This window comes from Halichoeres trimaculatus, unplaced genomic scaffold (genome assembly GCF_033239565.1).
Source record: "Halichoeres trimaculatus isolate MK-OKI-2021-1 unplaced genomic scaffold, fHalTri1.1 fHalTri1_scaffold_8, whole genome shotgun sequence".
NCBI classification, from domain to species: domain Eukaryota; kingdom Metazoa; phylum Chordata; class Actinopteri; order Labriformes; family Labridae; genus Halichoeres; species Halichoeres trimaculatus.
The window spans coordinates 27,910,359-27,935,823 of NW_027437186.1; the positions used below are offsets into that span (position 1 = coordinate 27,910,359).

Below are 25,465 nucleotides of genomic sequence, written 5' to 3' on the forward strand. Positions count from 1 at the left end.
ATAACCATAAATCATTATCGGAATATTTTTTTAACGAATTGGAGTTTTGCTGCTGTGTCTTTTTTTATATAATAGAATATTATTTTATTATTATAATAATTTATAATCATGATACTATAGTCCCCCGTTGGGTAAATTTTGCTGTGACATCATCGGCAAGAAAAATGAAGTACAGTTCAAGAAATAGTAACAAAAAGCATACATTTAGACATTTAAAAAGCAAGACGTTGTAGTCTCAGGATTAAGCATCGAAAATTGTAATGGGTGGGAATAATAACAATGATCTTTCCCGTTATTTTATTTCCCAAACGTATATTATATTGTATATTTATATATTTATTCTTACTTAAATTGTGTTTTTGATGGTGATACGTTGTTTTTAGAATATAATATTATTTTATTGGTACCCGTGGAAGAAATATTGTTTTTACAACATTCTTAACTGAGATTTTTTTTCTATGGAAAAAAGAAATGCAAAATTCAGTATCAAAATACGAAATATTGGGGGAGAAACCTTGATATTTTTAATACTGACTGAAACAAGCTGCCGTTGTATTCCTCCCGATTCCTCCCCTGGTTTCACATCGGGCATCCTTTGATGCAACACCGCTGATCCTCGTCGTCATTCATCCTGGGCTGAAGAAACACAGGTAAGATGTTAACGTCTACACTTTGCGTTCCATCAAATGTTGTTCATGAAATGTATTGAAAATGATTTATCTTTTCAATTATTTTATTAGTGACATTACGCTCGGTTTAGGTCAGGATAAATTGACAGAGGCGAGCTGGTTCCTCGTAGTAAGTGGTTAGCTTAGCTGCTAACCTGCTCGCCTATCAACAGCTGGAGGCTGACAGCTGTCAACAGAGGAGCTTTTAACCACACATAACATCCACATTTCAGATTAATACAACATATATCACGGAAATGTTTTTAAAAATGTCTGAAGAGTTCAAGAGTGTTTTTTAGTGCGGCCGTGGTGCTGAAATGAGAGCAACGACATCATCTGTTAGAGTTAACCCTACGAGGTCCATTGAAGCCAAATAACATTTTTACGCATGTTTGACACGAAATGTAATATTTAGACTGACTGTTAGATGAGTTATAACGTCGTATGTTTAATTGAGGCTTATTTATGACCGTTTTCTGATAGACAAGGGTGAGATATAGAGTTAAAAACTCGTTCACGCCTTCGCATTTCTTTTTGGATTAGATTTGTTTTATCATAATTAATGGTAATTATAACTCTATTCATGTGGCGCATGGAATGAAAATACAAATGTTTACAGAGTGCTTTGATAGTTAAAAACATGGCAGAGAATCAGGTGGACGATAAGATAAGCATTTAACAGAAAGAGACAAGCAGGTGAGCAGGATATTCAACTTAAAGATAAAAGCCTAGAGGGAAATAACACAGGAACAAAAATATGGATCGTTTTTTAAAGAAGAGGAAGAGGACAACATCATTAGGTGAAAATGTGAAGGGTTAAAGATGTGGAACTACGAGATAAAAGAAACAGAAACGTAAAGTGATATAGCAAATAAGTCAAGTAAGTAAATACAATAAATCCATCAATAAATAGAACAATTAAAAAAAGAGAATAATAATAAATAGATTTAAGTCAAATGGATGGGTTTTGGACCAGCTGGAGTTGGGAGAGTAATTCATGGGTGATTTGTGAGAGGAGGGAAAAGATGAATGAATGAATGACTTTTCTCAGTCTGCTTGTGACAGAGACGAGTTGATGTAGGAGAAGGATCTTAGGTGAACAAAACAATCAAAGCTTTCTCCGTGTATTGCAGGAGTAGAGGGTTTGTAAAACATTTAAGGATTCAAAGCAGTTCCCTGACATTTTTTAAATGGGTGCTTAATCTCTTAAAATGACCTGGTTCTGAAATTTGAGTGTGTTTAGTTGACAAGAACAGAGTTAATTGGTTTGTATGTTGTCTTATTTATGATTTATGTGTTTCTCTTCTGAAAGGATGAATATATGATCTGAGTGTGTTTCTCCACACTCGCACACAGGATCTGATGTTTATGTGTAGAGATTGTTGAATGAGAACATCTTTTAACTTCAGAGGCAGCACGGTGCCATCATGGAGCTGGCTCACAGTTTGCTGCTCAATGAAGATGCCTTGGCCCAGATCACAGAAGCAAAGAGGCCGGTGTTCATCTTTGAATGGCTCCGCTTCCTGGATAAAGTTCTCGTGGCAGCGAACAAGGTGACCAATCAGACTCTTGGGTTGTCTTTCTGCCCGTTTGTCATCATCTGAATAATTTGACATCTTTATTTTCTATGTGACTGCAGGTGGATGTGAAGGAGAAGCAGAAAAAGCTGGTGGAACAGTTAACAGGACTGATCAGCAGTGCTCCCGGTCCACCTACCAGAAAACTGCTGGCTAAAAACTTGGCGACACTCTACAGCATTGGTGACACCTTCACAGTTTTTCAGACTCTGGATAAATGCAATGAAATCATCAAGAGCAAGGACGACACACCAGCTTACCTGCCAACCAAACTGTGAGATCATTTTTTCTGCTTCTTAAATGTGAGATTATTCCATACTTTATGACTGTAAATGGAGAATTTTTAGATTTTGAGCTGTCAAACATGGAGCTTTTCCCACTTTTTGACACTTTATAGCGCACTAATAAGCATCAAACTGGAGTGAAAACTGATTGAATTGTTGATTTTAAGACACATCACTCCTCCTTTATTACAAATAAGTACACTGAGTTAAAAGCTTTCCAGCACAGTGTTTAGTGCTTTTAGAGTCCACTATAGGCCCACCTTCCAGAGTATTAACAGTTAATCCTAATGTTAATCCACACAAAGACATTTCATGTGTAAAGAGGGGATTAAGAGCACATGAGGAGTTATTATTTTGTGTTTATTGATAGTATTAATGGCATGTAATGGTGATTAAAGCTGCATCAGTGTATTCCTTCAGTTCTGCATGTTTTAGAGTTAGGAGGGCTAAGTGGGTGATGTGGGGAATGCAAGAGGATCAGGAGGTCCTAGATAACACCCAACTGTGTTTTTACAGGGCATGGAAGTTGCTGAAAATGTCGAAAATGAAGAAAGCTCTGTTTTGTTATTGCAGAAACTCTAGACCTGAAGATTTTAACATAAGGAAGCTGTGAAGTCAGAATAACAGATGAATCAGACACAGGAAATGTGCAGCCTGCCACATTTATGGTGCATTTCACAGAATCGAAGTGGCTAAATGTTGTCACAATTCCTTGTAGACCACTTTTTTTGCATCCAAATTATTTCTAGAAATATGTTTACAGCATTAAAACATCAGACATGTTGAGACATCAGACACTGTATAGTTTAAATCCTGTAAGTTGGACTTCCTGTTTTATTGAGTGGGATCATGACCACGTGTGTTTGAAACTGAAGAATATCCTGATGCTTTCATCCATTAATGATATCTTAAGCTGTGCTGTGTGCTTTCTTTGTAATGATATCTCTCCTTGCAGCGCTGCTGTGGCGTGTGTCGGAGCTTTTTATGAGAAGATGGGCAGGATGCTGGGAAGCTCATTTCCAGACACCATCAACAATCTTTTAAAGGCCTTAAAGAGCGCAGAGGTATGACTCTTTTATGGTTAAACACAGCAGAAAAAGAAAGAATAAGCGACATGATTTATTCAAATCCTGTTTTTGTTTACTCTGTGTTTAGTCTCAGGGCCGAGGAGAGATCCTCCTCAGCCTGCAGAAGGTGTTGAGCGGACTGGGCGGAGCTGCAGCTTCATGTCATAGAGATATCTACAAGAACGCTCGCTCTCTGCTCACAGACAGGTCGATGGCTGTGCGCTGCGCTGTGGCAAAGGTTGGTGCAGGACTAACCTTGAGTGGAAGTCAGAGTTTGAAGTTAGGTGGGGGAGAAACATCAGAATGCTCTATTTCTAAACTATTTCTTCAGTTCATCCCTGTTTGTGGTCAAACAAACCTCTGCCATCATTACAGACTGATGAAATCAAACCTCACCTGTCCCTCAGGTGTCTCTTGATACCAGATTGTATGTGGTCAGTTTTCTGTAGTGTTACAAGCTGCGCAAACTTTAGCAAAATCTGCTTCTGACAAAGGAAAATATTCTCCATTACGGAGAAATATGGGGGGGTGTGGGGGGGTGTGGGGGGGGTGGTGGTGGTGGTGGTGGTGGTTGTGGTTGTGGTTGTGGTTGTTATGTCAGGAGGTTTGTCGTATCCAGACTATTTTGACCTGGAGAAAGAAATAAGGAAGGAAGGGGGGGAGGAAATAAATTTATCAAACAACATTTTAGCCCAAATTATTCTGATCCTGAAAAAAATGTTTGTAACTAAACATCTTTATTGTTTGTATTTGTTTATGAAATGTTGAAACAAAAATATCTCCTTTAAATGTTGAGGAAACCTATAAATTTAGCACATTGTTAGCTTGGGGAAATGACCTCAGAAGTTTTCAATCGTTTACTTGTAGAAAGGTCTGAATAACTTATTTTTTGCACAATGTGAGCATGTAGGCCCTAAAGCAGTTTTTAAGTCAGGTATGCCGGTCATATTTTCCTGCTTTTATTATATTAAGACTTCTGGTTACTTGAAATTTTACTATCCTCCATTTAAAAAAATGGGGTGATCTAAAGAGCCTGAAGATGTTAGCAAAATATCTTTTTTGGGACACAATTGTGAAAGGGAAAAACTTTATTGGAAGCTTGCAAAATTACGTTTTGTTGATTTTGAAACTGTTTTAACTCTTTTTGCTCAATCAGTGCCTGTTGGAGCTGCAGAATGAGGCCGTCTTCATGTGGACCACCGAGCTGGAGAACGTGGCCACGCTGTGCTTCAAAGCTCTGGAGGGATCAAACTATGGGGTCCGGGTGGCAGTGGCCAAACTCCTGGGCACAGTCATGGCTACGGCACTGATGCCCAAACAAGCAGCTGGTGAGTCCAACAGTCGATTTCAAGCTTAATGTTTAAGTAAAACATCAAACAGCGTATCTTCTTCATGATGTTTGATTGTTCTTCTCAGTGATGCGTCAGAATGTCAAACGAGCCACTCTGGAGGAGGTGTTAGAGCTCATGGCTACTGGCTTTCTGCGTGGTGGATCTGGCTTCCTGAAGAGCGGCGGAGAGATGCTGAAGGGGGGAGGCTCAGTCAGTAGGGAGGTGCGGGTGGGGGTGACACAGGTGAGGTGAATTTTGTCCTGAATTTTGCTCCTCTGAGTATGAAGACCTTTCTTTCACTGAGGCAGAGTCAGACGAGTTCAGGTCTAAACTGACCACCTCTTCATTTCTCCTCAGGCATACGTCGTGTTTGTGACGACCCTTGGCGGTCAATGGCTGGAGCGTAATTTTGCCACGTTCCTGTCCCACGTCTTAGACCTGGTGTCTCACCCTCGGGCCACGCAGACTCACGTTGAGGCTGTTTACTCGCGCCGCTGTGTCTCCTTCATGCTGCGCGCCACTCTTGGGGGCCTACTTGGAGAGAAAGCCCAAATCGCAGCCGGCAAAGAAATCTGCCAGGCCATCAGCAAGCAAATGAGGGCTGTGGGTAAGGAGGATGGGGGGGAAATTTCACGGTTCAGAGCACTACAGAGTAAGTACTCATCCATTATCATCACTTTTAATTCAAACTTCAACTTCTGCATGATTTGTGCTTGTGTGTGCATGGGGAGCGGTTTCTTTTCTTACTTTTTATGTGCAGACATAGTGTCTCCTATTTCTTCTTTCTACATGTTTTTGACTTCTTCTTAGACAAAAAGCATCAACATAATGTCCAGTAATGTCATCCATCACCAGCTCAGCATCCCAGCTACTCATCCCTGCATTAATGCATGGCTTTTTGCCTGCAAACCCACATTAAGTTAATGCATTATAACCCCCAGAGAGCAATTTATGAAGATAACGTGCATGAGCCCTTTAACTCACAGACACATACAGCAACTAAACATCATAACGTGACTTTTAGTTCCTGCACGTTTGTATTTTTTCTGCTTCATGAAAAACACCTTTTAAGTGTCCCTCACCTCATTCAGGAAGGATGATCTTACTCTGATTTGCTTTGGAACCGTTAAACCGATGAAAATGAAAAAACAGAAAATATGTTGTTTTTTGTGTTTCTCAAGTTGCGGTTGTGGAGTTTTCGCTACAACAAATGAATCAATCACACATTAGTGAAATATTTCTGCACAAATGATTTCCTGCAGCCATGAAGGAAGTTAGTAATACTTGTGTTTGAGTCTCCACCTTCACTTCCTCCTTTCCACTCTGTCTTTATTCTGCTTTTTGAAGCTCTGAGGATTTAATGTCTTGATAAAGGTCCACTATATTAAGCCACACCTCCCTGTAATGAATTTAAAACATCATTTTCTTGTTTGGTGTCTTTAATACGTGGTAAAATCCTCAGATCTGTGTGTTTGTGGGGTAAAGCTATGCAGTGTTACTCTGTATTCTGGAGGAATGTAGCGCTCAAGCAGCAAATCTTTGTGTTGTTTATGTTGTGTGATTGCAATACATGGACTAATGTGGCAAAGAACCAAGCTGGTATTTTTATCTAACATGTAAAAGGATTAAGCATAATTCATAAAAAGTTATACATTAAACAATAATCAATTGGATCAGTTTAGGCCACTTTATCCATCTCTGCTGCACACAGCCTGACTCTGTTGAATGTTTTCTTTGTGCTGAATGTTTAGTTTCTGATGAATCTGTCTTGTGCTTCGGGATGTTTTTGCAGAGGCAGTCGTGAACGATATGAGCGGAGAGAACAAAGCCGGGGCCGCGGACGTCTCGGCCAGTCAGCACGTGATGGTGTGCGCCCTGAAGGAGCTCGGCAGTCTGGTGCAGAGTCTGAGTGCAACAGCGTCACCGCTCATCCAGGAGCCGTCCATCGGTAAGACGTCAAACATCAAAACAGGAGATAAACTTTAATTTTGTAGCAATGGTGGACACTGGATTGAAACTGTCTGATAGAAAAAGGAGCTTAAGCCGAGACAAAAACCCCAGCTAAACTGTTAGTGAGAATTTCCATTTTAACCCACTTGCAGCAGTTATTCTGCAGTGGTCTGTTCAAACCTGAGAGTCTAACGATACAATGAAGAAGGAGGTTACGTTAGCTCTGCTTGGCAGGAAAGCACTGGCAGGAAGGGGGCCCTAACTTAATTCTGTAGGAAGGTGTCACATGGGCTTCCTGAGAAGTCTTTAAATCTGTCACAGATGCATTTGATTTGTGGTTTTCTTCAGTCATCACCATATTTTCCTTCAGTGTTTTCTGCATTAACAACTCATTTCTGTATCTTGACTCATAGTGCTGATATAATTGAGCAGCTAAAAAGTTTTTTAACACAAATTCATGACAGAAATAGAATATTCTCTGTATAAAAGTCCAGATTTCACTTGTCAGAATTAATGACTCACAACATCTTCCCATCCCTCTTTTTCAGGCCTTCTCGAAACCGTCACCTCCGTGCTACTGCACCCGAGCATGGCAGCTCGTCTGGCGGCAGCGTGGTGCCTGCGTTGCGTCGCCGTGGCGCTGCCCTATCAGCTGACCCCGCTGCTGGACCGCTGTGCAGAAAGAATCAACAACCTGAAGAGCTCACCGGAGGCTGTGAGCGGGTACAGCTTCGCCATGGCTGCTCTGCTGGGAGGAGTTCACCAGTGTCCGCTGGGAATCCCTCACTCCAAGGGCAAGGTGTGTGCTGTCCCTCGTTCATTAGGACGTGTTAAAGGACACACTTCACAGATCACAGGTGTATTCATGTGTTTTCTTCCAGCTGGTGGTGAGTATAGCTGAAGACCTCCTGCGGACTGCTGCTCAGAACAGTCGTCTTTCTCTGCAGCGCACACAGGCTGGATGGTTGCTGCTAGGAGCCCTCATGACTCTGGGTGAGTCTCTCAGTTGAAGTTTCACTTTTTCTTTGCTGTAACATAGCTGTAACACAAATTTCATCCATGCCCAGGTCCCTCCCTTGTACGGTATCACCTCCCCAAGATGCTCCTTCTGTGGAGGAACGTGTTTCCTCGCTCTCAGAAGGAGCTGGAAGCAGAGAAGGCCAGAGGAGACTCATTCACCTGGCAGGTGACCTTGGAAGGTCGAGCTGGAGCGCTGTGTGGTAAAGAAACATAATTTTTATCCTCTGTCTGCAGGAATAATGCTCTGACATGTGGTACTGACTCCAAGACTGACATTTTGCACATTTCTCATCAAGATTTAGCTTTTTATTACATAAAATATTCACAGATTATTTTAGATGTTTCCTTTTTTTCACTTTAATTTTCCTCTTTAATATCACATTAATAGCTATCTTACTAATGCTCAAATTTCTGTCTGTTGTAGCCATGCGGAGCTTCGTGGCCCACTGTCCTGAGCTGCTCACAGAGGATGTGATCCGTAGACTTATGACGCCGATCGAATGTGCCATGACCATGATGTCTCAGTGAGTGTCATCTCCAAAAAGCATACTCTGTGCATGGTATCAGGTTTTTAGGATTCGTAATGTTCTGGTTTATGTTTCATCAGCTAACCATCTCCCCTGGGTGTTGATTTTTAAACACCAATTTCATCCCCACTTCTTATAAGTTGCTAGTCAAAAAAGAAGTCTGACTGATGACTGCTACAGAAGCCCTGAAACGTGCTCTGTAGCTTCATGATTTCTTGTAAGCAGAAAGTTCATTTTGCTGTATTTTCTTCTGATAGTGTCCCTGCCATCATTAAAGTCCACGGTGCTCACCTGAAAGCGAGCGCAGCAATGGTGAGGCTCAGGCTGTACGACATCCTCGCTCTTTTACCCCCAAAGACCTACGAAGGTAACACTATCTCTTCTCTTAATTTAAAAGAAGTCAGCAGTATGTTTGTTGGTTATTTTAAAGATTTATTTTCCTCCTGCAGGCAGCTTCAATGCCCTCCTGAGGGAGCTGGTAGCTGAGTTCACTTTGACTGATAACTCAGCCAACACGACGACCTCGCTTCTGCGCTCTCTTTGTCACTATGATGACAGCGTGCTGATGGGTTCATGGCTGCAGGAGACTGACCACAAGTCTATTGAAGATCAGGTGAGAGACCATAAGTCATACAAAGACTCTGAAATGTAACTCTAACAGGACGATGTGAGTGGTTTTGTTACTTAATGGCTGTTTATAAGTTAACTCAGACCTCACCAAGCTTTCATTTTTATGAAACCTAAACTCACCTAATTATGGATTGTGTAATTGTTTCTAAACAGCTTCAGCCCAACAGTGCATCCGGCAGCGGAGCCCTCGAACACGACCCCTCCTCCATCTACCTGCGTGTCCCCGTAGGTGAGGCGATCCCTGGGCCTCTCCCTCTGGGTGTGTCAGTGATTGACGCCTCTGTGGCTCTGTTCGGGGTGGTTTTCCCTCATGTCTCCTTCAAACACAGGTGACAGCTTTAGCAGATTGAAAGTGGTTGATATATGCTGAATATTTATGCTTTCATGTGTTTAATCCCTCTTTTGTGCTTTCGTGCTTCAGGCTACAGATGTTGGATCATTTTGCTGAGTGTATCAAACAGGCCAAAGGAGTTCGGCAGCAGGCAGTGCAGCTGAACATCTTCACTGCAGTGCTGAGTGCCCTCAAGGTGTGTAAATATCATCTTCAGGATCCACATAAGGTCTACTTCTAACAACAGGTCTGTTTCTTGTAGATTAATGCACTTTATGATGAGAAAGACAAAACTTGGATCTATCTAGGAGACTTAAAGTGGAAATTCTGATACAGGAGGATACTTTCTGTAATGTTTTTGCTTTCTCACCTTGTATTAAATCAGGTCAGCTTAATTTCTGGACAAATAGGACTATCATGTTAAGATATTAAGGAGGTGAATTAATCATCTTCCTCTCCCCCTGACTGAAGGGTTTGGCAGAGAATAAGAGCACCCTGGGTCCCGAGGAAGTGCGTAAATCAGCTCTGGCTTTGGTGATGGGAGCGCTGGACAATCCAAACCCCATCTTGCGCTGTGCTGCCGGGGAGGCTTTGGGGAGAATGGCTCAGGTGGTGGGAGAGGCGACGTTCATAGCAAGGATGGCACAGACCAGCTTTGACAAGTAAGAGTCCTTTCTACTGGAAAACGCCACCATTATAAATCAAAATCTTTACTGAAACTCAAACAATTTCCTGGAAGATAAATGTTTAATGGAGGAGTTCCAAAAGATTTTTGCACTATCTGCTCCATGTCAGAGACATTGAAACTGCTCTGTTGATGTTCAAACACAACAACAGAGCAGTTTATGGAGCATTCAACCCTTTGAGCATACTTTTTGGGAACTAAATGATGTTAAGTCTTTGATTGTCCTCTCCTCCCAGACTGAAGTCGGCTCGGGATGTGGTCTCAAGGACGGGTCACTCCCTCGCTCTTGGCTGTCTGCACCGATACGTTGGAGGAATTGGCTCAGGCCAGCACTTAAAGACCAGCGTCAGCATCCTGTTGGCTCTGGCTCAGGACGGATCTTCTCATGAAGTCCAGGTACACTAAATCACCAGGTGACGTCAGGTTTAAGCTTCTCTGTTCATTTTCAATACCTCTTTCAAGCTTTGTCTCTCTCTATCTGTTTTTCCCCAGACCTGGGCTCTGCACTCTCTGGCTCTCATCGTGGACTCCAGTGGTCCCATGTACAGAGGCTACGTGGAGCCAACTCTGTCTCTGGTGCTCACTCTGCTCCTCACCGTGCCGCCGTCTCACACCGAGGTCCACCAGTGTTTGGGCCGCTGCCTGGGGGCTCTCATCACCACTGTGGGACCGGAACTTCAGGGTGACTGCTCTTCATCTCAGTGAATCAGGGTTCCTTTTCAATGCATAGGGGATGTACAGTAGGTACTGGCCAACAAGTGGCACTGTAATCTATTTTAGTCACTACATTGGGCATTTTAACACTGAGAGGGGACTATCTCTAAAAAAGATTGGATAAGAGTATGATGGGGTGCTGCTTTGGCTCAGCAGTAAAAAGCATGCACCATAGGAGTGTAAATGTTCACAGTTTTGTGAATTCTTTTTCCTTTGTCATTTTAAATGAAAATTAATGAAAGTATTAAATCAAAAATACATTAAAAGATGGAATCAGTAAACATTTGAAATAAGACTTACACATTTGCCAGACAAGTCTGTTTAGAAACTTTCCAATGGGTAAGAAAAATGTGCTTTTTTATTTTTCTTGAATGAAAACGTTCTCATTTTGAGAAAACAAGACAATGGTACTTTACTTTCCCACAGGTTTGTTACACTTCACAAGCAATTCAAACATAAATTTTGTCTTTTAATATCCTCAAATAGGACAATTTTCTGTTCCTGTGAAGTGAATGAGACTAAAAAAAGCCTAATATGACATAAACGCTTGGTTAGATTTCAGTTTTTGTATAAATAAAAACAACTTAAATGGAAAAAAATCATCATGGGGAGCCTGAAAAAGAAATTCTTGATAACGCTTCTTGTGTAAAAAAAAAAAAGTGTGTTTGAGTATTTCAGTAATTAATTACTCGATACACTGCAAAAATTGAAGGTAACAAGTGTATATGTTTCGCTTCTAGACAAAAAAGTTTTATTTGACTTATTATAAGACAAATTCACCTGACAAGTCCAGAAAAAAGGGATTTATTCAAGATAAAAAAAGGCATTTGAGTTGCTTGAAAAAGCAACGAAAAAAACAAACAAACAAAAAAAACCCAATTGGGTGAGAAGAAAGTTCTTGATAGAATAAATTAAACAAGCACACCCAACCTGACCTAGCCAATCTATCCAGCTAATTTATGATTAATGAGCAACTCAAGCATGTTTTGTCTTTTAACATCTTGAAATAGGTCACCGTTCTGGACTTTGCAGGTGAATATGGCTCCTATATTAATCAGTTAAATTTTACATAAAATTAAGATAAAACTTGCTTATATTGTATTTCTGGCAAAGCAAAATTAAAGAATTTATAATATGTATAGACAAAATTCTTTCATAATAACTTTAAATGGCAATAGATTAATTTGATGGAATATTATCATCAATGTTTGAAGTATAGATAGTCCCATGCAGCGTTAAGACTCATAGTGGGTCCTTCTTAAGTCTGTCTGTATCCCTAATTGCTGTCATTGGGTTTTCAGGAAATGGAGCCACTATCTCCACCATCCGCTCCTCCTGCCTGGTCGGTTGTGCGATAATGCAGGATCACTCAGACTCTCTGGTGCAGGCAGCCGCCATCTCATGCCTGCAGCAGCTGCACATGTTCGCCCCTCGACACGTCAACCTGTCAAGCCTGGTGCCTTGTCTCTGTGTAAGAACCAGTGAGGATCAAACAACATGAGAATGAGTAATATGTGTTGAATCCTGACTTCTCACTGCGCTCTGAATCCCTGCAGGTGCACCTGTGCAGCTCTCACCTGTTGTTGCGTCGCGCTGCAGTGGCCTGCCTCAGACAACTGGCTCAGAGAGAGGCTGCAGAGGTCTGCGAGTATGCTATGAGTCTGGCCAAGAGAGCGGGAGACAGCAAAGACTCGACAATCAGTGAGTACGAACCAGCAGCCTGAGAGGATCCGACTTTTTGAACAGCAATGAGACACGGTTTTCACCCCCTATCAGATCTGAACATCACAGAGACCGGGCTGGAGGGGGTTCTGTTTGGCATGCTGGACCGGGAGACCGACAGAAAGCTGTGCTCTGATATCCACGACACGCTGGGCCATATGCTGTCCTCACTTGCTGTGGAGAAGCTCTCTCATTGGCTGAAACTCTGCAAGGACGTCCTGGCAGCTACTACAGGTGAGTCTATGAAACAAGAAACTATCAGAGAATCATCAGTCTCTGATAATTCTGTCTCTTTAGAGTCTGTTTGGTTTGCAGATCATGACACCTGTTAGGACATTTTCGGGACATTTTTAGGATTAACGTTTAAAGAAAATGCTTGTTTAAAGTAAAGAGTTTAAAGCCCGTGTTCTTTAAATGTTTGCATACAGATGTGGGTGGGCCCGTCGTCTTTGAGGTGGAGCGAGATGAGGAGGACTCTGAAAAGAAAGACGAGATGGACGACGACACCATGTTCACAGGTCTGGGTGAAGATGACAAATCCAAACCATCGGTGGCGCCACGCTGGGTGACACGTGTATTCGCCGCTGACTGCCTGTGCCGCATCATCCTGCTGTGTGAGAACGACAAAGCACACTTTGATCTGGCTGCTGCGCGCTCTGCAAAGGCCAAGAACCCCAAAGGTATGGGTCCTAAAGCACATCAACCAAAGTACACCCATCTTTGTCTTTTGGTTAATATATCTTTACACTCTGCAGACAACAGTTTAGTCATGTCCTCTTTCATAAAGACGGAACAAATAGTGAGATGAGTAAGCAAAAGGAGGGAGTTATTTTCCCACAGTGACATGAAACAAAGCTCAGATAAGGGAAGTAACAAAGTGTTCAGACTTTTAACCTTACTGACAAAAAAAACTGTAGATTTCTTTATGAACTTTATATTTCTTTTTCTGACATTGTCTTACTTTATCCCCTCACTCTTTGACATAAATATCTGAACCCGGTTAAACTCTAGAGGTGGAGGATGGAGCAGCTAAAGGGTCTCAACCCTGTGGTGGTTATGTGAAGAAGAGGACCCACGAGAGTGGTTGGGTGTGTTGATATTCAGGAGTTAAGAGAGGAGCAAGGTTATGTATTGCCTCAAAGTGAGGAGAAGAATTTTGAAAATAATAAGTGGGAGCAGATGAAGCTGCTGAAGGACAGGAGGAGTAATGGTCTGGTTGTGATGCAGGTGACCGATGGGAAGAGAACCACATTGTTTGATGCCGGATGTGACCAGGGTGTGGAGAAGATAGGAAGTGCTGTTTGGAGTGAGGGATGGTGGCGGCATTTAATGTTACATAGATGGAAGTATGCAGATTGACAGTGTGCCGACACCCATACTCTTAACCTGAGGGGAGGGAGAAACTGAGGAGGTGAGAACGGTTTGATTATGTGAGGGTGGATTTGGCACAGATCAGGAGAACCTCAGTTTTATCACTGTTGAGTTCGAAGAAGTTGGAAGAGAACCAGGATTTGATTTCCTTGAGGCAGTGGGAGAGTGGAAGATGGTTTGGAGGGGAGGTAGAGCTGGGTGTCATCGTGAAAATTGATGTAAAATTTATGGAAGGAAACTCAGACTTTAACTGATTTAGTACTCAGGCAAAAAATTACAAACAAGCAGAACAACAAATTGGATGTTAAAGAAGCACATCGAGGAAGTTACTAGAGACCGTTGATTACAGTGGTGTGAGCAACTGCATGGATTTAACAATAGGGCCTAAGTTGTTTGGTTAAAGTCTGGTTTAATAGAGGTCTGGCTGCAGGTATTTTTGAGTTTACTGGACATCGGCAGTAGAATCTACAAGTTCATCCCCAACAACATGCAGCGCTCTCAACGGCACTGATAATTCAACAAATTATTTAACATATGAATCCATCAGTTACATCCTTGTGCTGAATACTCTACTGAATATTTCCCCTATGCGACAAAGAGTTGCTCAGTTAGGTTATTAATTGATATATACGATAGAGGGATATTTCTGTGTTTTGCAGAGGGGTTGTGTAAGTTATAACTTTCTATTTATTTTATTAGGCACAGTGGATAGTGGTCATTTCAGTATTTTGTTAATTAAAAACATATAGTTAGATTTGCATCTTATGCAGTGTCCAGAAACAGCAGAGGGCGCTCACATGACACACACATTTTGAAGCCCCACTAGAATAACAATGAATATTGAATTTTAATAAGAAGTTATTTGAATTGTGTTTATTTGGCGTGCAAGAAGCATCCTTCAGGGGGGACACTTTTTACTTCAACTCTTTAGAATAATCAAATCTTCTTCTTAAATGAAGAATGATTGTATTTGTGCCTGCTATGTTTAAATCTCAGCCTCAAGGTTTGACATCTCGTTTTCTTTGGGTCGCTGAAGCCCACACTGATTGTTTAGGAATGGATGAGCTTTTTATTCATCTGACTTAAATCTAGGGTTCATTCTCTTGGTGTTAAAGGAAATATAAAAGCTTAAAAACCTTTTCACAGATCTTGTTTTTCCTCTCTTTTCCGTCCATCCAGGTGACCTCTTGGTGCTGCATCTGTCTGACCTCATCCGCATGGCTTTCATGGCGGCCACAGACCACAGCAACCAGCTGAGGATGGCCGGCCTGCAGGCGCTGGAGGACATCATTAAAAAGTTCGCATCAGTACCGGAGCCTGAGTTCCCAGGTCACGTTATCCTGGAACAATATCAGGCCAATGTGAGTCAGACTGCATCTTCACTTAAAAGTATAAACTATCAGAGGTAGAAAGAAAGGATTAAAGAGTGTGTTTGTTTGTGCATTTAGGTGGGAGCTGCTCTCAGACCGGCGTTTTCTCCTGATACACCGTCTGACATCACCGCTAAGGCCTGTCAGGTAGGACACCTGCTACTGCCACTGGTTGGACATGTGTTAAAGTGTCTTAAAGCTCCCCTGACTAGTCGGCTAATTTATGACCGTCAAAACAATTAAGATTGAGCCTTTTAATGCAGTAACTTTTGGTGTTTTGGGGGTATGTGTAAGACAAAGTGATGATCTAAGCTGCTGAAATAACCTTTTTTAACATTTTACATGTTTGGCTGCCATCTGGGACTTTGCGTTCCCTCAGATACCCACTTTTCCTACCAGCCAGTCCAGGAGCTGATTTGCTGTCTAATCAGGCTCCGGGTTTTTGTGTTTGCATCCCTTAAGAACTAGTCTTAAACCAGAAATACTGGTTTCAGAATAACACCAACTCCTCATTGGAAAGAAACGCTTACACCAGGAGCTGGAGGCGGCGTTTTCATGGCCAAACTCTCACCACCCAAAACTTTTTTGTCTCTTAAAACAGTCTAAGTCTGGACACTGGTGCCTAACTGTCAGACAGATGTATAGAAGAGCAGAAGGAAGCGAAACAGGAGAGTAATAAAACACAAGCTAAAGGCTAAAACTTGAGCAAGGAAGGGGAGAAAGGAAGGAAGAAAAGGAAGGAAAGGATAAAAGGAATGGGTTGGAAGGAATAGGAAGAAAAGAAGAAATGAGGAGGTACTGGAAAGAAGGGTGGAGAGAAAAGAAAGGTTGGAAGGTAAGGAAGGAAGTAGGGAAAGTACCAAGTTATTAGAACCATTTCTCAACTCACAAACTGGAACCAACCTGGAGCTCATAAACACAGCATTTGCCTCCAAAAAAACGAAGCAAATAAGTTTTAAAAATAAAGTTTTCATCTTGTTTTTGAGCAGTTGTTAATCTGGGAGCCAGCCTCCTTCTGAGGCCAGCCTCAAGCCAACACTCAGTATTTTTTTTGCACTTCTGCATTGGCTTCATTTTTCATCACCTGAGTTTGTGCCAGTTTCAAACACCTTCAATTAATCTGAGCTGCAGAAAAAAAGACGTAAATGTTAGAAAAGCTGTGCCAGGCAAAACAAGATTCTCTGGAATCAAACTTTTCCTCAGAATCAAACTTCTGCTGTGAGAATTACGAGTTGAAATTAAGCAGCATAGGAAGGGTCACCCCAAAGATTCCTGTTTCCTCTCTTATGTTTGTTTTCAAATGTAAACTTAACAAAGCCTAATTTACATCACTTAGGTTGTAGATAAGTTGCTGCAGAAAGTGTGTTGAGGCTGTAAATTTCCTCTTTGTTTTACAGTTTGTAACCTTGTTTCTCTTTTCTGCCAACAGGTGTGCAGTACGTGGATTGGTAGCGGCGTTGTCAGTGACTTGAACGACCTGCGGCGAGTTCACAACCTCCTTGTGTCATCCCTGGACAAAGTGCAAGCCGGGAAGGGCTCGTCCAGTCAGCTGTACAGCGAGAGCGCTACTACCATGGAGAAACTGGCGGTGTTGAAGGCGTGGGCTGAGGTGAGACTCTCGACCTGGACCTGGACCTGGTTCGGAGTCCTGTCTTTCTCTTGATGTTATCTGACTGTTCTAACTTTTTCCTCCACAGGTGTATGTTGTGGCGATGAAGATCAAGAAAGAAGCAGAATCCAAGCCTGCGAAACCAGCTCGAAACGCTGAAGACGAGGATGATGAGGATGACCTAAGTGCTGACGTGCTTCCACCTGACAGCCTGATCACACTGGTGCAGCCGGAGCTTCCCTCACTGAGCCGTCTGTGGCTTGCCATGCTGAGAGATTATGCCCTGCTCACTCTGCCTGCCGAGTTCTCCAGTCAGCTGCCGCCAGACGGTAAAAAAAGAAAAATATATTCTGCCCAAGTGCAGAATATAATCCAGAGATTATTTATTTCCATTGAGTTTGCTTAAAGTTTCTATGAAGGGTCTTTGTATGCAGGGATGTAAACATGTAGGGTTTTCTTTAAGTGCACCAATAGTAAAGGGAGAGTTCACTTTTTTTAAGTGGGATTCAAATAAACTTTATTTCTGAAGTTTTCAGATGTTTACCTCACTATCATTTAGACACTTTTTTTTTGTGCAAGCCAAAAATCCTGCAAAACATGAGGAGGGCAAGTATCGTTTAGGTCACCTGGACTTTTTTTTGCCTTTTTGTCCTTAAAAAAGTCAGAAATTATTAAATTATTAAAAATTATTATGAATAATGCTCATCTTCTCTTCTTTTAGGAAATTTGTTTTTTTTTGTCTTGCCCAAACAGTTGAAAAATTACGGTCTTGAACGGGTATAGACAGCTTTCTTTATTATTGCCCATATCACCGTAAAACTTGTCTTTTCTTTTTCAAGGATCCTTTTGAATTTTCTCCCTGGTCAAAATAGTTGAGGAGTTAAGGTAATTTAGATAGCACATCGTGCTGCGATGGGTTTTAAAGATAAAGGGACTAAAAAAGTTGGAAAGTCAAGGGATCAGATCCAAGAAGACCAGCTTTTAATTTATCATTCAACACAGTGGAGCAGTCAAATCTTTAACAAAGTTTAAGAAATAACAGGTTTTTACAAAAAACTGTTCATCCATTTCAATCTGTAAAGATTGACTGTTTACCTGCTACTTTATAGAAAACCGTGCCCCCCCTGGATGGGTCCCCCTGGACTCCATACAGACTCCTCTTTTATGTGCATTTTTATGTCAATAACGTGTCGCTGATACAAAGTTTAAATTTGATGTGGATTATGTTATTTTCTCCACACTATTGCCATTACATTTTTGTGTGAAACTTTTCATGCTGCTGTCTTGGACAAGAGTCTCTTATATTAGAGATTTTATATCTTGATGTGGTAAAAAGAAGGGTTGCTGGTATTTTGGCATTGTGGTGTCCATTTTTATTTTACTCTCTTTTTCCTCTTTCTAAAGTTCTTTTTTCAAAAGAAACCCTGTTGTTGTTTTTGACTCAGGTGGAGCATTTTACACTCCAGAGACCATTGATACAGCCAGGCTCCACTATCGCAGCTCCTGGGCTCCAGTCCTGCACGCTGTGGCCCTGTGGCTGAGCAGTACTGGGTTTGGAGCTGGAGAGGAGAAAGAGGAAATCCCCTCTGCTGCTTCCAAGACTCCTGCCTCCACCCAAGGAGCCTCCTCAACCACCAAGAGCTTTGAGGAGTCAGTGGAGGACAGGATGCATCTTATGTTGGGTAAAGAATGACATCATTTAGTGTTTATGTTGTTTTTGGTCCTGAAAAGAAAACGTACCAGTGCTATTCCATTTTAGAGGTTTTTAGTTTTTTTGTTCTTGCAGCATGTCTGTGCATTATTCTAAAAAAAAAAAAACAGTGCGAAGGTTCCTCCACATCAATTGAAAGGGTCTCAAAAGAAGAAAAGAGGCTAAGTGCATTTCTGTGTTCTGTCTCTCAGGTGTCAGCATTGAGTTTCTCTGTTTCCCGCGGCCCGAGGAGCCCATTGAACATGTGATGTCCTGCCTGCAGGCACTCTTCACATTGCTTGAGTCTCCATGTGCCAAGTCCCATATCGCCGAGGACCAGGTGAGAACACGAGTAGGTTACTGCCTCCAACTCAGACTGGTTTAGCTTTTTATCGTTTAAAGCAGCCCAAAAAGAAGACATGTAATGATCTGAGTTAACCTGAAGGAAATGGCTGCATCTAGTGGGGAGAATAAGCCAGGATGTTTCATGGCAGGATCAGGATTTGGATTTTATCAGAACTGTTTTACATATTTAGACTGTATTGACCTGAAACAGCAAAAAGAAGGATGGAAGGTAAGAAAGAAAGAAAGAAAGAAAGAAAGAAAGAAAGAAAGAAAGAAAGAAAGAAAGAAAGAAAGAAAGAAAGACAGAAGAGAGATACAGGAAGAAAGGAAAGGGAAGGAATGGATAGAGGCAATAAAAGAAAGGATGGAAGGAAAATGGGGAAGAAAATTAGGGAAGGAAGAAAGAACAGAGAGGGAATGGAAGGAAAAAGGGACGAATAGAAAGAAGAATGGAAAGAATTAAAAAAGAAAGGAATACAAGAGAGGGAAAGAAAAGATGAAAGAAAGAAAGAAGGAAAAAAAGATGTAAAGGTAGGAAGGAAGGGGAACAAGGAAGGAAAGGAAGATAAGAGGAAAGAAAGGAAAGAAAAAAAGAGAATGCACAAGAATGTGCCAAGCTTTACCTTTAGCTCTGGCTCTCTGCAGCAGCAAACAAAAACGCAAAGACTCCAGCATCTTACCTGCTGCCTCCTTGTTTTTTTTGCATATTATAAACTGCACAGCTTTTGACAAAATAGTCGATTCCTCTAGAAACTGTATCATGTTTCTAAGAGTAATAATTTAATTTTGACTCGCTTTATTTTGTCTTCGAAATTGTTCTTTTGATAAACTTTCAGAGTACGGCTTTTTTATTGGCTTATGCTCCGTATTATCAAACTGAAGATAAACCAAATTTCTACTTCTGCAGGTCATCATTTCATCTGCCAAGTGATGTATTTACCAGTGACTGGTCACCACCTTAGTGCAAATATCTGACAAAAATAACAGCTCAGTGTGATATTTACAGACTTAACCAAGGCGATAAGAGTCACACCAACTCAAACAGGTTCTTTTAGCACACAGAGAAAAGTGGGAAACACAGAAAGTGTGCCACATATCCAGAAGTTTGTTACATATTTAGTCTGGTGGACTTCAGAGGGTTCAGGTTATGACACTCAACTTTCATGTTGCCTCTTGTTGCAGGAAAGAGCATTAGTATATGTTTTACACATAATTCAACCTAGTCTGATCCTGGAATTGCAAAAGTTGGAGTTTGATTTTAAGAATGAACTAAGTTTGAGTGTGTTTGTTTGCAGGCTCAGATCGGATGGGTTAGTTGTTGTTTGAAGCCGCTGTTAAGGTAAATTTTGTTTCTGTTGTAGCTGCTGGCGGTGGAGCTCCTGAATGTACTGCACAGGCTGCTCCTGACCCGGGATCCTCCCGCTGTCCAGCTCCAGGTCACTGCTGTCGTACAGGAGACCATCAGGGCTGCACAGGACCATCTGCAGCGACAGAAGACCAGTAAAGGTCAGGAACCAACATGATCTACTTTAAGAGAGCTGAACACTATGGTACAAGACCCTTATGGGTGAGCATTATTGTGCAGTATTGTTTTGCAGAAAGTTGTGTAATTCTCTAAAATTGAGAAAGAAAAGACAATTCATAATGAAAGAAAGACAGCATCATAACATTTACAGAAATAAGTCTTTCTCCAGAGACACAAAGTCAAAGAAAGTCAAGGTGAGCTCAGTGAGGGCAGTTTCCTTCAGCATCCAAAGACACTCAGAAACTGGGACTGGAAACTCTGACAGGAAGAGGTCTGGCAGAACCAAAGCCAAGCCAGAATCAGAAGACAAGTTTCTGATTGACACATTCACTTCAGACCAATCCACAACAAGCCAATATATGAAGTAGCTTATGTGCGCTGCTGCTGATTAACAGTAGACAAACAACTACAGGAACACGAGAAACAGCTGTAATAATGGCGTTAGACGACTGCTGCGGTTTTTGTAGAGTTAACTTACGTCACGTCTGCTCGTCACTTCCGCTGTTCCCACAGCTCCTGCCTTTTTTCTCTGATTGGGCTGGTTAGAATTTAGCCAAGTGAATTTGTTGGTGAATGAATCCTGGCAAGATGGATCTGCAGGATTTCAGAAACTGAATCAGGCAGGTCCACCTGCTCTGCAAGGTTAGGATAAACTGGACGTAAGAGTGAAAGCGAAAGAGGAAGTGCAGTGAGACATTAAACTGCATCATTTTCAATAAAAACTAAAAAATCTGGGCTGTTCTAAAACGTCCTACTGGTAGTCTGTCTTAAATTACATCTGTGGTCTGTTTTATTAGCGATAATATGATTTCTGAGTCATCCAGGTCACTCTTCCTTTTCATAGGCAAAGAAGAAGAAGGCGACAAAGACCCTCAGCTGAGCCTCAGGGAGGGAGGAGACTCGGGCGAGCTGGTCCCCGGGAAGTCTCTGGTGTTCGCTGCCATGGAGCTGCTCGTCTTCATCCTGGTCCGCCACTTACCGCAGCTCAACACACGTGTGAAAGAGTCGCCCAGCCATGTGCCGCTTAGGCCTCAGCGACTGCCTGAAGAGAGCGCACGCCTCGTAGCGAACACAGTTTCCATCCTGGCGGAGCTGCCCTCGCTCTGCTCGCCTGCTGGTGAGGCCTGAGGCAGACTGACACACACACGCACGCACGCACACGCACTCACACACACACACACACACACACACACACACACACACACACACACACACACACACACACACACACACACACACACACACACACACACACACTCACACACACACACAGAAACACATATTGATGAAGTTTCTGTCCCAGTCTGCATGTTTTATTCATTATGTATTAGCCTTCTTGCCCTTCATTTTTCATGTTTGTGCACGCTAACAGTAAATTAAACTTTAAACTCTCAGACAGGCTGGTATCTGTGCACGTAGATATTCAGGGTGGTTATCAAACAAAATTTAAGCGTATTTATCTCTTTATAAGCGTCATCTCTCACATCCCTCTGCAAACTTCCCAGACATTCATCAAAAAATTATCTTGTAAATCTGACTCTTTCTTCTTCCGTCTGCAGGAAGCATGACCATCCTCCCCACAGTCCTGTTCCTTATCACGGGGGTCCTGAAGGAAACTGCAGTAAAGACCCCCGACGGCTCCGTTCCAGCGCCCGTGTCAGCAGCCCTGCAGGCCATCAAGACCATCATCACCTCCCCACTGGCCCGCGCAGAGAGCATCCAGACTCAGTGGTCCGGCCTTGTGAGGAGCAGCCTGGCATCAGTGCTGGAGAACTCTGAGCCAGGTTTGTGCACACATACACATACTCAAACATACACACACACACAGGTTAAACCAAAACAAGCCTGACATCATTGTTTAGTCTCAGTACGTTTGCTTGTTTGTTTTCCTGCAGACGAGTCACGGCCCGACATGGATGAGGTCAGCATGTTGACGGCAATCACGCTCTTCCTGCTGTCTGCCAGCAATGAGCTTGTTGGAGTGACGGTGCTGCAGAAAGGCTGCATGGAGCGCTTCAGGAACGCTCTGAACTCCAGCGACCCAACAGTACGGATCTTTACACAAACTCGTTCTTTCCTGAGTGTTAAAATAAGAAGAAAAATCTGCATTTGCACAATAAATAGTGAAGTATACTAAATATAAGCAAACAAGTCTAATTTATTTATTTTTGTAATTTTAGTTTTAGCACACTAACACCCAGAGACAAGAAAAATATAACTAATTCATATAAAGAAAAACAGAATTAGAATGAGAGAAATATGATTTCAATGTTTCTTCCTGTTACTAAAAGAAAGTGTATTTGTGACAAAAAAGGTTTAGACTTGGTGATATTGTTGTGCTTCATAATTTGTACAAATTAGAAGCAGCACACAACAGTGTACGGCGTAAGGAAATTTGCAACCCCTGTCTCTTATTTTGTGCTTCAAAACAATACAACTTGTTGTTTCCAAAGTCAAGAGCTTCAAAACAGCTCCAAAGCTTCTATGAAAGAACAGATTGACACCCTCAACCTAAAGCAGGGAGAGCAGCAGCGACAAAGCATTGATAAAAATATGAATCAGACGTCATTTTTGGATTGTTTCACTTAGTTATGAGAACTCAGAACAACGTCCACACCTCAGTACAAGAGTTTTGTGAAGCTGCCAGATTCTGCTTGTTTGCTTCCTGCTTTCTGTGTGTGTGTGTGTGTCCCTGCTCCGCCCTTTGTCACACCAGCTCTCCTCACTCTTCACTCCCTGGTCAGCAAACACTGAGATTTGTTTGTCTGTCATGACATCGCTAACAGGACTCGTGGGGATCAAACAAAATCTAAATCTGTCCCTCAGTTGACAAACTCCCACACTCCTCTGAGATTTGGTTCAGGTTCTTGGTTTTTTAAGACCTTTGTTTTATAAATGATGTGTTTCTCTTCCACAGGTTCAGGCCCGTTGTTACCAGCTGCTGCTGTCGGTGTTCCAGCACTCCAGCCGGGCCCTCTCCACCCCATACATCCATGCTCTGGCGCCACTCATGGTGGAGAAGCTGAAGGCGGTGGAGCGCAGCCGACCAGGGACTGCTGCCGAGCTGCAGGCTGTGCAGGAAGGGATCAGGGTCCTGGAGAATCTAGTGGGCATGGGGGAAGAGCAGAACCGTGAGTAGTCCTCTAACTAATGGGCAGCTGAAGTATCATGTTTGTTCAATTACAGAGCTCAGCTCCATTACTGCAGCTCTAAATCCCTGGAGTCTTTGCACTGGTTTGTACTCAATGCTTTACATATTGTGCTTTAAGAAATATCAAGAAAGAAACATTTACTTGTCAGGTTTCTTGAAATATAGATAATATATTATTTTAGGCATCACTTTTGTCTTTTAATACATTCGAAAACATTTCACTGGCCTGGCAGGTGAAGGTGGCTCAAATTGAGTCTAAAAAGATATTTTTTCTTGTTAAAATATAACACAAACACCTGCTTAGATTTCAGTTTGTGCAGTGTATTTATGTATTGGATTCGAGGCCTCAGCTCCTTCTCCGTTGAACCCTTCTAATTAATCTTTCTGTGAGAGCTAATCTTTCCAAATGTCTCTTTGTTTCTGGGTTTGTTAGGGGTGCAGTTGTTGGCTCTGCTTGTGCCAACCCTCGTCTCCTACCTTCTGGACGAAAACGCAATCTCCTCAGCGCCCCAGGTCTCCAAAGGTCTGCATGATTTTGCTCTGCAGAACTTAATGCGGATTGGCCCCCTCTATCCAGCTGCCTTCAAGACAGTGATTGGTGCAGCACCTGAGCTCAAAATCCGTCTGGAATCTGCAATACGGGCCAACCAGGCCAGCAGCAAAGCCAAAGCTGCAGCCAGACAAGCTCAGCCAGCCGTGCAGGCCGCGCCGACCATCAAACTGAAAACAAGCTTCTTCTGAATGCTCCTGTATTGGCATCAGTTCTTCACAATTTGAAGCTTATTTATTTATTCCACATCTGTGTTTTTTAATAAATGAAACCTCATTGAGCTCAGAGGGAAATGATGTAAATATCATTAAAACATTTGAATGTTCACTTTAAAAACTCACTTTAAGATCAGTAGGAAGCTTTGATGTGTGAATGTATTATCTCCAGACGTGTTGCACACTTTTAAAGGGACACATTTTACATTTTGTTTCATCATCACTTTATTATTCCTGATTTTGTCCTTTTTGTCTGATCTCCTGATTGTTACTGATACTTCTTTCTTTCTATTTTAGGTTGCTTTTTGCAAAAATAATGTTGTAAACATCCACTTAAAGACCTTAAATGACTCTGAAAGCTTGAATTTTGATCATTTCAAGCACAAATTAAGATTCCAATGAAACAAATTAAAATTAAATGCACCAATTTGTGACTCACTGTAGGGAAACACATGATTTAATATTTATGATACATATCATATGAATTAATCTATGGCTTTAATTAATCCTGATCCATATCTGTTCATGTGTAAAGCAGCATAATCCATGAACAGCAGCTGTTATGCAGATGTGTTTATTCCTTGCTAATTTCTTTGAATGTGAATAAATTCTCTTTCACCTCACTAAGCTGATGCTTCCTGTGCTTGATAACACATTTTTACCTAAAGCTTCGTGATTACCTTTTATGCACAACACATATCCTGAAAACATGTGTTAACAGATTGTCTGTACATTACTCAAAGCCTTTATTGATGAAAAATAGTGCAAAGACAACTTATCAGATATTGAAAGTAAATAAATGTTTGGATTTATTTCAGCAACTTGTTAAAAAAAATGTTGTTACAGGGATGGAAACTGAAAATCTGTGTAATATTTAAAAAGAAAAAAGGTAGAGGAACATCTCCTAACAAACTCCAGAAAGGCTGAGTGTTTCAAATGGAAAGATTCTCCTTGAGTGGCAGTGTGAGTAAATGGTTCAACAGTTCAATAGAGTAATGTTTCTAAGGATCAAAAATGAAATTTTTAAGTGTAATTAAGCTTTGGCAAAAATCTAATACATGGTAAACTTCAATAACTTATTAAAAAAAAAATCTTTTGTAATGAAGATAACTTCTCAGGGCCGGTAAGTAAAT

General features: G+C 41.7%; 1 protein-coding gene across 1 annotated transcript; it reads left to right on the top strand.

Annotated features, from left to right (window-relative positions):
* The first annotated feature begins 560 nt into the window (after positions 1 to 560).
* Positions 561 to 24,947, top strand: heatr5b (HEAT repeat containing 5B). Its single transcript, XM_074675737.1, has 36 exons — positions 561 to 650; positions 2,078 to 2,221; positions 2,308 to 2,519; positions 3,485 to 3,593; positions 3,685 to 3,834; positions 4,753 to 4,924; positions 5,013 to 5,170; positions 5,285 to 5,534; positions 6,720 to 6,875; positions 7,426 to 7,676; positions 7,759 to 7,870; positions 7,945 to 8,097; positions 8,322 to 8,421; positions 8,682 to 8,791; positions 8,874 to 9,037; positions 9,208 to 9,383; positions 9,476 to 9,581; positions 9,857 to 10,047; positions 10,307 to 10,466; positions 10,563 to 10,752; positions 12,086 to 12,255; positions 12,341 to 12,485; positions 12,561 to 12,740; positions 12,935 to 13,186; positions 15,057 to 15,238; positions 15,326 to 15,394; positions 16,677 to 16,856; positions 16,945 to 17,185; positions 18,302 to 18,538; positions 18,759 to 18,886; positions 20,253 to 20,397; positions 21,261 to 21,533; positions 21,976 to 22,200; positions 22,312 to 22,463; positions 23,334 to 23,547; positions 24,001 to 24,947. The coding sequence occupies exons 2-36, from the start codon at positions 2,096 to 2,098 to the stop codon at positions 24,306 to 24,308; spliced, it is 6,147 nt and encodes a 2,048-aa protein (XP_074531838.1). The 5' UTR covers positions 561 to 650; positions 2,078 to 2,095; the 3' UTR covers positions 24,309 to 24,947.
* Positions 24,948 to 25,465: the final 518 nt, after the last annotated feature.

Coding starts and splice junctions, on each gene's coding strand:
- heatr5b (XM_074675737.1), top strand. CDS start 2,096: ATGGAGCTGGCTCACAGTTTGCTGCTCAATGAAGATGCCTTGGCCCAG. Junction 3,594..3,684: donor AGGCCTTAAAGAGCGCAGAG/GTATGACTCTTT, acceptor CTCTGTGTTTAG/TCTCAGGGCCGAGGAGAGAT. Junction 8,422..8,681: donor GCCATGACCATGATGTCTCA/GTGAGTGTCATC, acceptor TTCTTCTGATAG/TGTCCCTGCCATCATTAAAG.